General features: G+C 37.5%; 2 protein-coding genes across 2 annotated transcripts; one reads left to right on the forward strand and one right to left on the reverse strand.

Moving 5' to 3' along the window:
- Positions 1–2,294: 2,294 nt before the first annotated feature.
- Positions 2,295–11,314, reverse strand: LOC112028561 (uncharacterized). The gene is made up of 5 exons (XM_065775807.1): positions 11,188–11,314; positions 10,830–11,089; positions 10,172–10,372; positions 9,996–10,066; positions 2,295–2,722 (listed from the first exon to the last, which is right to left on the reverse strand). Exons 2-5 carry the CDS (start codon positions 10,989–10,991, stop codon positions 2,476–2,478), a joined length of 681 nt encoding a protein of 226 aa, XP_065631879.1. The 5' UTR covers positions 10,992–11,089; positions 11,188–11,314; the 3' UTR covers positions 2,295–2,475.
- Positions 11,315–13,532: 2,218 nt separating this feature from the next.
- LOC136068517 (uncharacterized) lies at positions 13,533–14,135 on the forward strand. The gene has a single exon (XM_065775780.1). The coding sequence runs from the start codon at positions 13,533–13,535 to the stop codon at positions 14,133–14,135; it is 603 nt and encodes a 200-aa protein (XP_065631852.1).
- Positions 14,136–14,385: the final 250 nt, after the last annotated feature.

Here is a 14,385-nt window from a genome sequence, read left to right on the forward strand (position 1 = left end):
AATTGTGTATAAATTTTATTGAGACAAACAATGTAACAAATAAGGTCTTAATCAAGCCAATTTAATTATATTTTAGTGCATAATTCCTTTGAGGGAAAAAAAGTGAGAAGAAAGCTAAAAATAGATTTTGTGTATTTGGACGTAGGATTTTGTTGAAAACTTATTAATTAATCGCTAAAATATTAGTTGAAATATAGTTGTATTAATTAAAAAAAAATGAGTTTTACTAATGTATGTCTTAAGGTATACATTAATTATCTATTCTAGGAAAAAAAAATTACTTTTTTGTCAATTTTTCAATTTTTAATAATTTTTTTTTTAAAGATAATTGATGCATGCCCTAACTAGATAAAAAAAAAATTTAAAAAAATTGTGCCTACACAAATAAAGTAAGAACCATGAAAACCCAAGACAAGAGTCGGTACCCATTAGTTACTTCCTAGGATTATCTAGAAGAAGTCAGGAAAATCATTTAGCAGCCTTGGTCTGGTTTTGATTTTTCCCACAAGTACCTCAGACACACAGATTGTTTTATGAGCCTTTTTGGGCTGATGCACATTCGGCAATCGGCATATAGGGTTGCTTGGCACAGTCGAAATTCACTGTTAAAAGAATAACCGAATCAAGACATAATGATAAACCTGGAAACCACATAGCTGAAGTAACTGCATGACAGACAGTGAGAATTCTCAAAGTACAAGGGCACCTTCGCTGAGTGTTTCATATTTATCTTTATGTTTATCTTAAGCTTTTAGATGTAATAAATATAAATATAGCGTCATATAAGTAGGACAAAATATACGATAAGTTAGGCATTTTACCAATTCCAAACCATTTTCCAGTCAAAAATGTATGAAAGAAATATTGCATCAATCTCAATATTTCAAAAAAACAACTGTCAAATTTTGTGTGTATCCAACATTTTCTGTACCCACTATAAATCTAACCCATAAAATATTAAGTTCCATTATTAAGCACAACCTGGAACTGTCCTATCTAGCTAGTGTCCCTACAACTACAAGTTGAAAGCTATTGACACAATCTCAATCCCATGTACTAATTTAAGAGTTTTCTTCTTTTTCTTTTTCCCCCGAGACCTTTGCTTTCATTCTACAAAACCACGTGTAAGACATTTGTTACATATTGCATTAAATGCTTACAAACATATGAATCTTCGAAATCTTCAAACTTGGTTCGATTTACATATAAATGGGACTGGACTGAAGTGGGAGGCAAGTGTTGCGGCTTCATATGCTTATTTTTAGTCACATGGATTGCCCATACTTGAAAGATATATTAATTAAGGTTTTACAAAATTTAACTCCGTGCAAATCAGTGTGGAACCTGAATACTGGATCTGATAGCTTTCTTTCATAAATTCATAATCATTACAGTGAATGAATATGTTAAGACTTTCATTCACAAAATATTTAAATTCACTATACAGTATTCATGTGTGTGTGTGTGTTGTTGGGACGTATAAAAATCCATAAAAGCCCATTCATGGAGCTCAATTCTAGGCATTAATCCCACACATGGGGTGGACCAGATTATCATATATTTTTCTTGCTGTTAGTTGTATCACATTTAATGATACCGTTTCTTTCAGTTCTATTCACGTGCAATTTAGGCACATATGATATTGACCATGCTTTTCCAGAAACCTTGTTCTTTTTCTAATGGTGTTCCCATAACACTCGTATGATTATTTAGAAGCTCCATTTTTTTTAATGCAACTGCTACTCATGGCTATATATGTAGCTTGAGGACTGGTCTTGAAGACATTGTAACTTAATTTGTCAAACAAGCAAGAAGCAGGTAGCAATCGTTTAATTTCTATCTTTTGGTAAAAAAAATAGTCAAGATTTCATTGTAAGAGAAACTATTCAGAATTCATCATCTAAATTATGTCAATACAAGCCATTTAGTAGCTCCTTTTGGTCAAAGGACATCCTAATTATATAATCAAAACCATCTATGATTCAATTTACGGTCAGACAGAAATTTACACTCCATGTTTGGCTTTCCCAGCTACACATGGTTAAAATTGATGGAGAGCATAAGGGTCCATGAAAAGCAGAGGAAACATTGCTATAATAAATTTGTTTGGTTACATAGGTTGTAGTGCCTATGAAGATTGCCAATCAGGCTATCAATAAAACCAATAAAGTATAGTTAATAAGCTATTTTGAAGCAATAATCCCAGAGAAACAAGATATACTTTTAAGAGAGTTAGTTAAGAATGTGTGATGAAGGAACTAAATTTGGAACATCAAGTAGAAAAACACCATATGGACTTGAATTCAGTAATTCGTCTCTGCTCATTATTCCCATAAATTGAAAAAAATATATAAAGAATGTCTATTATTTGTTATGTTGTTTCACAACACTAGTCTTTTTGCAGTTAAATGTAAAGGAATCTAATGAAGCAATATCTAGAGTTACACTGCTAAAGACAGTGAAGGGGCTTTTTTCTTACAATTTCCTTCTCTTGGGACTTAGAATGAAGTCATCATCATCGTCACTCTCGTTAAGGATTTTTTTCTTAGCTTTTAAATTGCCATTCTTTGATGCCTGCTGCTGCCTCTGTGAACTTTCAGGTTTACTTGGAGGTTTTACAGATTTAATAGGAGTTCCCATTCGATGTTCCTTTTGCCTTCTCTGCTTCTTCTCATATGCTTTTTTAGCTTTTTCAAGGGGTAACAGGCCATGCTCCATCATCCTGCAAGTTGAAATATGTTAATTATTTCCCAATCACTCAGCACTGACTATTTTACACAGGAAAATAATGGTAAATATGGCATATTCAACAATAAAACAACTTGATAGTGGATACACACATCAACAATGCGTGATGACTGTCCAAGTCAAGTACCTCTTTCAAAATCATTAAGAAACTCATCCCCATGTTTATTTCAGTTTGAACAAATTAATTCAGAATATTGATCTCAAAGGAAAGTATGAATGCAATTAGAAGTGAGCTTGAAAGATGGACATTAGGTCTTGCATGTATTTGGGAAGAACGGTATCCATATATGTAATAGTTGTTCCTGAAAAAAAAAATTTCCCCGAGGCATGGTAGAGAACTGAGAATTCTAATTTGTTGTGTTGTGAAATATAATGGAGTTTAAACATGACAGTAACTTAATAAAGTAAAGAAAGCTCTGAGAAGCCAACTCTGCACTTTAGTTCCATTAATTTAACCTGTAGTTCTCAGATTTCATTTATTTATTTATTTTTTGATAATCTCAATGTCATTAACTTAAACGAGGGAAATACAAGGGGGGAAGTCTGCCTTACAAGCATCGGCTAAAACCGGTGGCAGACTATCCTATTAAAACATAAAGACACGTTGGAGTTCAGAGCAATCTTTCAGCTACATGGGCAGCAAAATTGCCAGCTCTCCGAACCCAAACAAAAGAGCATGAAAGGAAAGACACTAGAATTGAGGACATTACTAACAATGTTGGCAATAGCCCAGCTAGGCTGAAAGTTAACCACAGAAAGCGAGTCAATACACTCTTTAGAGTCTCAGACCCTATGGTTTAAACCATAGGGTCTGAGATCATTTATCAACGGATGCTACATTTTAACTAGTTGTAAAAGTTTAGTAGAAAATGTGGGGTATTTGGTGCATCTTCTACATTCTCTTATGCGTACACTCTGGAACCACTGGATCATAATTCTAGAGAAGGAATGTGGAGGATCTGAACTAATTTAAATGAGGACTGTAGCTGAGGTGCTCTTGGGTCATGGTGAAGGCCAACCTCAACACAAGAAAAATGTTTAACAGCTTGCTCAGCTTGATTAGTTCAAACTACTTCAGATCAACCAAATTGTTTGAACTGGTGCACAATGATTACCATTATTGTGGTATCCAAATATCAAATATATTTTAAAACATGATTTAGAATGCGAGGGGCCTGTAACAACTTCCACCTTGGATAAAACTCTAAAACAGTTGAAGGAGACTACCTATCTTTAGATTCCTAGTTATAGTTGAATTTTTAATATTTACACCACTATAATGCAGATAGGTTATAATAATGTACATCAGATCAAAGCTTGAGTTGCTGAGCGCCTTGTCAGAAAAGAAGTCTTAAGTTGGTTTGGATTTTCAAATCCTAGTCCACCTAATATCACAAAAGTTCAGCTACTGTTTGCCAACCAGTCAGGTCATGGGAGTTGGAGCACTGAATTTGTAGACAATTCTGAGCAGAAATATGAAAGGGTACGGCCAAATGAGGTGAAACAATAATTTTTCCCTTTACTGACTACAATTTACATAAGAAAACTTTGAGAGGTGTTATGTCCACAACATTTTCACAACAAATCATAGGTGGTTAGTTGTTACTAGTTTAACTTTAACCCACCACTAAGATTACTTTTTTGCCCCAACAATAACAATTAGTAACAACTTAACACTTAGGATTTGTTGTAAAAATGTTGTGGACATATCATTTTTCTAAAACTTTAGATTAATGACTTAATTGCAATCTGCAAATTGCCTACATGAAGATGGAATCCAGAACTTAAGGTGCCAAGGATTAATAATAATAAAAAATCGTTTTGCAATATTTGTAACATTTCTGGAGTTTACAACCATTATTTAAAAAATTTCAGCTCATTGTATTAGAAAAGTTACTGGAACTCTGACTCCTACAACTGAAAACTAGAAACTTAGCCATTATAGTTTGAACAAATGGGGAAAATACTGCTTATATGATAAAGTTAATGTGAAATATAAAAAGCAACTATTTACTTGAATCTTAGGCCATTTATTGTAACCTTTTTCTTTTTCAATTAGTTTTCAGGTTTCAAAACCAATTTTCTGTTTTCTAAGCCAGAAAACAAGTTTGGCTCAAAATGAATTTTAGAAAAACAGAAATAAAAAAATAGCTTCAATTCAAGAGGAATCAAAAAGCATCTTCTCAATGTATCCCGTTTCCTTATTTATGAGGAGACAAAACAAACAAATCATAATTGAACAGTGCAAGTCTAAGTGCAATGTGGTAGATGACCTTATATAAAAGCATCATTGTCTATTGTAAAAAAATCACAAACCATACCAAAAAATCATAAAACCAGAAAAGAAGAGAGAGAGAGAATTTCTAAGGTAGAGATAAGTTTTTTTTTTTTTTTTTGGGACCTGATTGGTGAAGTGAGAGCCCGTGGGGATGTGTGAGTGTGTGCGTGCGTGCGTGTGCTAGAGAGAGAAAGAGAGCACTAAGAGGAGAGACTTGTAAGGATTAGGATCCTCTAGAGTTCTTAGGGTAAATCTACCATTGAGTTCCTAAATTCCTATCCATCCATTTTGAAATGAGTGAATTAAATGTTTCACATCCATCCTCTAGAGTTCTTAGGAGTCTAATACCCCTAGCACCTTCATACCAGTGATGACTGCTGATGCAAGTCCTAAGGCCTTTTCATGGGTATTCCTCATAGTGTACTTTGATGATATTCTCATTTGTAGTAAAACTAAGGAGCAACAATTGAACCATCACAAGTTTGCCCCATTTGGAGGAGAGGATTATATGTGAACCTTAAGAAGTGTTCCTTAAAGAGTCATCTTCCTCTTAACCTTCTTAAACATGCTTTGGTAGCAGTGCTTTTCCGCTTAAACTCACATTGCTTGCTTAGTTGCTTCACACAATTAATGACAAGAGACACAATTGTGCTAACCCCTCACATGAATCTACGGTAAAAAGTAGTAAGCCCATGAAAACTTCGAACATCATTGATATTCTTGTGCTCAGGCTACTCTACTATCGCCTTAACCTTCTGTGGCCCTTCTAGTCACCTACTTGGGTTTGCCACCTAGATTATACCTTATCGGACTAGATCAGCCCAGGATGTTACTGTGGAAAGAATTGGATAGGAGGTCAGAAAGAGGGAGGGAATATATTTATTAGAAGGATGAAGAGTCACCTTAATCAAAAGCACTGTATCTAACTTACCTACTTACTTTATATCAGTTTTTCCCATTCTAGTTGCCAAGAGATTTTGAGAAATTGCAAAAGGATTGTTTAGGGGAGGGATAGGGAATGAAGTTAAGCACCACTTGGTGATTTGGGCTACAGTTTGGTCCCCAGTACAATGTAGAGGCTTGGGTATTAAAAAGCTTTTCAACCAAGCTCTTTTAAGGAATTGGCTTTGGCAATATGCTACAGTTAGGAATCTTCTTTGAGGCAGGGTAGCAAAATCCTTGGGTCATTGATGCCCTGCAGAGGTTAAGGATACATACGGTGTAAGTTTATAGAAGCACTTTAGAATTGGCTGGTATATGTTTTGAAATTTATTAAATAAGGATAAATTATACTTTTGGTCCCTAAATTTTGGTGTAGGTTCCATTTTGGTCCCTTAAATTTAAAAAGTTCAGTTTTGATCACTAAAATTTAAAAAAGGGAACAATTCAGTCCCTCCGTTTTTTCCATTTATTATGTGACTAACAAGATATTGAGGCATCACATTTTTTTAGGGGCCAAAATCGAACCAACCACATATTTAAGAGACCAAAATTGAACCAACTCCTTTATATAGATAAATTGATCCCAAATTGTGTGAATTTGTGTGAAAATTTGGACTAAATAAAAGCATTGCATAGGCATGTACTAAATCTAACATTGAGCATGTGCTAAGTCCCACATCAAGCGTTTGATTGAGTCCAAATTGTGTGAATTTGTGTGAAAATTTGGACTATTAAAGCATTGCATAGGCATGTGCTAAGTCCCACATCAAATGTTTGATTGAGTCCCATATTAAGCATGTGCTAGGTTGATCTAGGCTATATAAGCTATTATGGAGTGCTCTAATTGTAACTAATTTTTTGGAGTATAGTGTATATGTGGCCAGCTCATCCCCAAGTCATCACAAATGGGTTGAACAATGTTTACAAATCAGAATTTTGATGTGTGGTTTCGTTATCAAACTTTTTGCAAGGAGACGGTGGCAAATTTTATGACAAGCCATTTAAAACGGCAATGGTGCTGGCAAAGGTGACTTTTATTCTTTTGGAGAGTAGCAAAAGGTAAAACTCTAATAGTAGATAACCTAATGAAGCACAAGAAATCACTGTTAAATTGTATGTACAATGAGAGAGTTAATCACCTTCACCTACATTATGTTATTGCAAGGGAATTGTGGTCATTAGTTTTCTCTTCATTTGAGATTTCTTGGGTTATGCCTAATTTGGCAAGGGAGCTGTAGTTGAGTTGGAGAGACAATTTCATATGTGTGGAGTTTTATACCCTAATACTTAAACAAGAGAATTTGGAGGGAGAGAAATGCTAGATACTTGCGATGGAACTAAGGTCTCTTTGCTCAATCAAAACCATTATTTCTAATCTCTTTTTGATTGGATGAGAGTGATCAGGGAATTTGTTTCTTTCTCCTTTTTTAATTTATTAGATATTTGAAGTTTTTTAGATTTTAGACTGTTTTTTTTTTTTTACTTGCCAATGAGCTCTAGCTCAGACAGCACCTCCTCCCCATAAGAAATGGTGGAGGTTAAGGTCATGGGTCCATAACCTAGCATATAAGGAGTATAATTTAATGTGATGCAAACTTTTATTTTTTTGATAAGTAACATAAAAATTTTATTAAAAAAAACATAGTCCAGTACATAGGAAATGTACTAAAGAGGCAAAAACATCAAGAAACCAAATTAAAATGATCAAGCAAAACAAGAAGGAAAAGACAAGAAAAAATGGTAAAACTAAAAACCATTTGAGAAGAGTAAAAAAGAAAAGAGACTTAAACTCAAGAATGGGCCGTTCGCATCCCTCAAAACTTCTAGTATTCCGTTCCCACCAGATACACCACATCAAACAGTGGCGGCACAATCCTCCATATAGCTATATTGCGATGTCGCCTGAATTGCATGACCAAGAATCCAACAAATCCACTACCCTTTGCGGCATCACCCAACAAATACCAAACAAGCAAAAGACCATACTCCACATCTCATATACTATAGGACAGTGAAGGAGGAGATGATCTACATATTCCCCACACCTTTTGCACATATACCACCACTCAAGAACAACAAAATGCCTCTTCTGAAGATTATCCGTAGTTAGAATCTTGCCTAAGGCAGAAGTCCAAGAGAAAAAAAACTACCCAAGGAGGAACCTTTGATTGCCACACCATTTTCCACGGGAAAGAAACGACAGTAGAAGGGGATAGAGAATGATAATACTCACTCACCTCGAAACCTCGACCGCTGGCTGGCTTAGCAATGGTCTATGTGTTAGTAATTGAAAATAGTGTTAAAAGCTTGTGGGACTGGGAAGACATGAGCATGTCTTTGGTATAACAGTCGAGAGACACTGTCGAGTGGCTTGAATCATGGAGATGCACCAAATGTACTTTAGTTTCTGTGTACATTTGGTGCACCTCCATGATTCAAGCCACGTCGACAGTGTCTCTCGACTGTTATACCAAAGACATGCTCATGTCTTCCCTGTCCCACAAGCTTTTAACACTATTTTCAATTACTAACACATAAAACCATTGCTAAGCCAGGTAAATGATAGAAAAAACTCAAAAAACATGTATTATGATCAATTCTATCAACCTTTAAGTTCTGGAGCATCCTACCAGAAACTAGGGTGGAAAATGTGAAACAGCACATTTACTATACCAATGACTGCAGATAACTGTAATCTGCAAAGAAATCAATACTATGACCCAACGAAGGCCCAAGAAGCTCATCTGGAGCAGCATCAGAGAATTGGATCCCATCATCAAGTGTGAAGTCCAGATATCTTAATTACCTGAACATAACCCTTTTGAAGGGGAAATTAATCACATTTGTTCTCCCAGCTACCTTCAGAGGCCCCGATACAGGCTGCAAAACATTAATCAGAAATAATTTTTTCACCATCATTTTTTCTCCCATAAAAGTTTCAGCACATTGAAATCATGTCCAAGCATCAATGCACCTCCCATTTCCAGTCCTCCAACTTCAACTCTCACAGACAGTCCAAAAAGTAATTACTACAAAAATTTGAAAATAGAACCTAGAGAATAACCAGCAGAGAGAACTAACATTTGACTTCTTAATCAGGCAATAGAAAGAGACTTCTCCCTTAGTTACTTATATCACCCATCTATAAAAGACAAACACCACCACGCTCCAGCCTATTATCTTGCCCCAACATGTTGCAAAGTCCAAAGACTCATCAACATATTTTCCATCTTAGTTTTCTGTTTTCGTACCCTCATTATGTCTTCCCACCATTGAATACTTCTTTGAGAAGTTACATGTATATGATGAGAAAATTGAAAGAAATTTCAGCCACAAAAATAACTGTAGACATTAAGGAAGTAGTTTTGTGTGGGGTGTGCGTTTGAGAGAGAGTTTTTTTTTTTTTTCTCTCTCTCTCTCTAGCTATCATATATGAAATTTATCTTATCTTTGTCTTTCTACACTTCATATCTAATAAAGAGTGCACAAAAATAGACTTAAGTTCCAATACAGCTCTCTCCACTCCATCGAATATGATGATGTTTTGCTCCCTCCAAATTAACCAAATAATACAATGAGAAGTTGCAGCCCGCATTGTACTATTATGATGCTTTCTATGCACCCTTAACCAACAAGAGAATACATCTGTCACCTCAGGCAGCATCAGCCAATGCAACCCAAAGGTCAAAAACACAAAAGGTCATAACTCATGTCCAACTGGGCAATGGAGCAAAAGAATCTCCTTCTAAATTTCTAAGTAGTAACCATTGTTTTCATTTATAGTTAAGAAATTGCTTAAAAATTCTAAGTAATGTGATTAATAGTATCTCAATGATTTAAACACTACCAAACCTCATAATATGACCTCCAATGGTCTAAGCACCAAACAATGAAAATAATAACAATACTCATAATAAAGCAAGTTTCAAATTTTTAAGAAGAACAAGTTCTAAAACATTTTGCTTCATAAATTCTCCATTATACTTTACAAAGGGAGAAAGGCTGTAAGAATAGAAGGAAAGCTCACCAAAACTCTGCCATTTCACTCGTTGGGATCTGTTTTGACAATGATTCATAGAAAATTCTCAGGGGTTCCCTCTGCGAACAAAAAGCAGCAAAAACAAGGTCTAAGTGGAATAAAATAACCGTAAGCATTTTTCAAGAAAAGAAAAGACAATAGATTAGTTATCATGGATACACAACCTCTTCAGGAGGATCAGATTTCTGGCCAGGCAAAGTATACACTTTCTTCTCTCTCACTCTGGTAGCTGTCTTCTTTGTTGTTGTTGTTGTTGTTGTTGTCGTCTTTTTGGAGGATACTGATGTTGTTTTTGAGGATCCTGATGTTGGTTTTGAGGATCCCGATGTTGGTTTTGAGGATCCTGGTGTTGGTTTTGATTTTACCTTCACAGTTGAGAAAAAATATCCTATATTAACTCAAGATAATTGATAGAGAAAAGAGGAGGATTTCATATAAAAGGGACCAGAATCCAATAAAAGATACAATAATACTACTCCACCAACCAGTTCTGCAGTTCAATTCAAACCCTTTTTTTTCATTGCAAATTGTACAAATTTATTTACAAAAACCACATCCATATTGACCAATTCATCACAATTTCTTGAACCCAATCCGCAAACTTCAGAATCCAAATAACCTCATCTACTACAGATTCAAAACCCACATACCAAACTCAAAATCTCACAACCAATCAATACACAGCAAAGCAATTCATCAATCCCACATACCCAAATGACCCAACTGAGAAACCAATCAATAAAAACACCATTCTAAAGCTCAAAAGAATTAATACAATTATACAAATAAAAAAAGCAAGGTACTTCAATTCCAGATGGGTACCTCAGTTTTTGCGACGGCAGTGACAGATTTCATCTTTGAATCAACAGGCTGCTTGCTTGAGCTCACAGATTTCTGCTTTGAATCAATAAGCTTTCCCTTTGAAGAACCATCTTGATTGCCTGGCCTCATTTTCACCACTGTGCTTTTGTTCTCTGAAGCCATTGACACACTTTGCTATTGATCTGATTACCCCCTTTTTTTTTATCTCCTTATCATCAGCCTCACTAGTGTGTCACTCCTTGTAACAATCTCCTACGTACCTGTGTATAAAAAAATTAAATTAAAAATAATTAAAAATAAATGCATATTTATTTACATAGCAAAAAAATAAAAATAAAGACAAAGATTTTTCACGTACAATATTACGTAAGTGTTAGATTTGCTAGTTGATGTTTGTTTAACTTCTTTGTTAGGTTTTTTTTGTAACGGATGAATGAATCAAATCAGAGGTGCCGCCTATGTTGTACCTGGTAGCTGGTGATCGGCACTTTTAGCGTGAGTGAGTTGGTAGTAAAAAGACTGTTTTCTCCTCGTAGTATTGCTCGCATAAGTCGATGGGTAAAGGCTAAATCGGTCATGTTACTATCCATGTCTAGACCTTGTTTAATTTTCTTTTACTTATGTAAGTAAAACAAAAAAAAAAGTAAAAATTTGTTTTCACTTTTCACTGACTTTCACGTGAACGGTAGTCGGAACGTGTGTTCAACGTCGTTACTCGTTAGTACTTTCCCTGTCAAATCCTTAACGGTTTCTTGCCCAACAAACGAAACAAAACAAGGTCAGGTGCAGCTGAAAAAAATTTAAGTTCCCTGCGCTGGATTGAATTTTCATAATGCAAGTATTCTAATGGATAGGTTTTTTTATCTTATTTGATTTTGTATTTTTATATTTTTTGTGTTTCTTAAAGAGAGACATAAAAATTAAGCAAAATTATATATTTAACTCTGTTTTTAATAGAGATGAGTTATAGAAATCTAACTGAGTTAATCTCATGTGGGTAAAATGTTAAATTTCAAATTATAAGTAGGCACAGCCAAACCACAAATGTGTAATGTGGGGGAAAAAAGCCCAAAGCCACTTAATGGGCCCAGAACCCCCTGTTAAGGACTATTATATTTCCGAGGATCAATAGGTAGTTGGGGCGGCCCATCTAAAGCAGAAAGCCCAAAAGCAGTGGGGGAGTGTCGACCGAAGAGGTCACCATCGGTCCGAAGACGTCTTGCTCCTCGGCTACGATGAGCCTTGATCAAACGAACGTGTGGAGGGTCCGACTAATTTGCCTAACAACCCCAACGGTAATGATAGGTCCTGAGTGGATTCGGGGATGATCAGAACTAAAAAATATCTAAAGGAAAAGCTGCTACCACCGCATTTGATGCTCAGCAACAGCTTTTCTGACCGCATTTATGTGGAGAAGACCCCTGAACAGTGCAACCTCAGCTACCGCCACTCACAAAGAACTAAAGTAGACACATGACGTGACATGCACTTGAGTAGATGCGCGGATGAAGAACAGGTGGACGATGGAGATGATAGGAAGGGATGCTATATAAAGAAGAAGGGTCACTAGTAATGGAGGACCGAGAAAAAAGAGAGAGAAAGAGAGAGAAAAGCTCTACTGTAGCTCTGAATGTTGTAATCACCGTTCACTTAATAAACACCTCTTCGGACATTCATTCATGGAGTTATCTGGGCTTTAGTTCATGTTATCATCACTGCACGTAACCTAGCCAACTGTTCTGTGCTTCATAACCAGCCCAGCTCTTTCGCCCACTCTCTACAAATTCATTGTTCTGGGTTCGTTGGGTCCTTAACCCATATCCTTTGGGCTTGGGCAACAAAAACTGACCCTACAATTGGCGCTGTCTGTGGGAAGAGCTTGCGCAGGGGTGGAGACAACAGTAGGTGATGGCTGAACACGGTGAACAAGAAGCGGAGTCTAGGGCATCTCATCATGAGGACCCTTTACTTAACTTGGAGCAAAGACAAGACCGCGAGGGTAGCGTGCACACCATACCCCCTGGTCAGGGCCAATCACATGGCGGAAGCCACGTGTCCCATGTAGAGAAGAACCGAGATTTGCAGCGGGAGGTTGACAAGCTAAAAAGGGAGTTACGCCATGCAAAGAGGAAACGGGCTCCCTCGTATTCTGATGAGGACCCTGATGATGAGCCAGACGCCACTTATCAACCCAAATCCAGGACACCGGCCAGCGAGTCTTATACCTATGAACAGGAATCTCCTCACAAGGGGCAACGTAGAAGTTCGTCGCGTGAAGACATCGGAAGTGACGCCATGAGCAAGGCTCTAAACCAGATTTCCAAGTCACCCTTCACGCGCAGGATCGAAGAGGCTAGACTTCCTCGGCGCTTTAACCAACCAACGTTCACCATCTACAACGGCAAAACAGACCCCGTGGAACACGTGAGTCATTTTAACCAAAGGATGGCTGTCTACGCCAGGGACGAAGTGCTGATGTGCAAGGTTTTCCCTTCCAGTCTCGGGCCAGTTTCCATGAGGTGGTTCGATGGGCTGAGCCCAAATTCCATCAGCTCCTTCAAAGAGCTCACCTAAGCTTTTGGTTCACGATTTGTTACATGCGGAAGAGTGGCCCAACCTCTGTCCTCTCTGCTATCTTTGACCATGCAGGAAGGAGAATCCCTGAAGGTGTATTCGGATAGATATTGGGAAATGTTTAACGACATGGAAGGCAATTTTGACGCAATGACCCTAGAAACGTTTAAGCTCGGCCTCCCTACCGATCACGGTTTAAGGACATCCTTGTCTGGTAAACCCGTTACTAGCATCCGTCAGCTAATGGACCGCATTGAGAAATACAAGAGAGTTGAAGAAGATCAACAACAAGGGAAAGGCAAGGAGAAGGTTATCCCCTTGGACATGAGGGATTTCAGGTCGGATCGATACACTAGCAGCAAACCGAGGAGAGATTTTCCTGCGCAATCAGGGACAGCCAATCCCCAGACTGTCAACACCGTATTCAGAGACCCAGTCCACCAAGTTTTAGAAAAGGTTAAGAACGAGCCGTTCTTTAAGTGGCCGAACAAGATGGCAGGGAATCCTGACAGACGTAACCGCAATCTCTACTGCCAATACCACCAGGATCTTAGGCACACGACGGAGAACTGCAGGAACTTGTGGATTCATTTGGAACAATTAGTCAACGAGGGGAAGTTGCGACATCTCCTACATCACACTAGTGGCCGAGGAGGTCCGACTAGCGCAAACTCCCGGAGGGATGATCCTCTGAAACCCCTTCTGGGGAGCTGGAGGAGAGTCAGTCTCTAGGAGCTCTCGGATATCTGGATAGTAGTATATGCTCCCAAGTAGCCTCAGGGGAGAATCCGAAGGAACCCCAGCAACGTCCAATGCCTTTTGCCAGGTTACGTCGCAGTACTCGCGAGCAACCAGAGCAAATTGCTCCATAAGCTGCTTTCCAGTCTCGTCCACTCCTAGCTGATATACCGCTTTCCTCTCAGCTTCAACTGACTCCTTGGCCAGTTGAACCGCCTGCTCAGCTGCTCGGGCGCCCTCCCTA

The sequence above is a fragment of the Quercus suber genome, unplaced genomic scaffold (assembly GCF_002906115.3).
Source record: "Quercus suber isolate HL8 unplaced genomic scaffold, Cork oak 2.0 scaffold_119, whole genome shotgun sequence".
Classification (NCBI taxonomy): Eukaryota; Viridiplantae; Streptophyta; class Magnoliopsida; order Fagales; family Fagaceae; genus Quercus; species Quercus suber.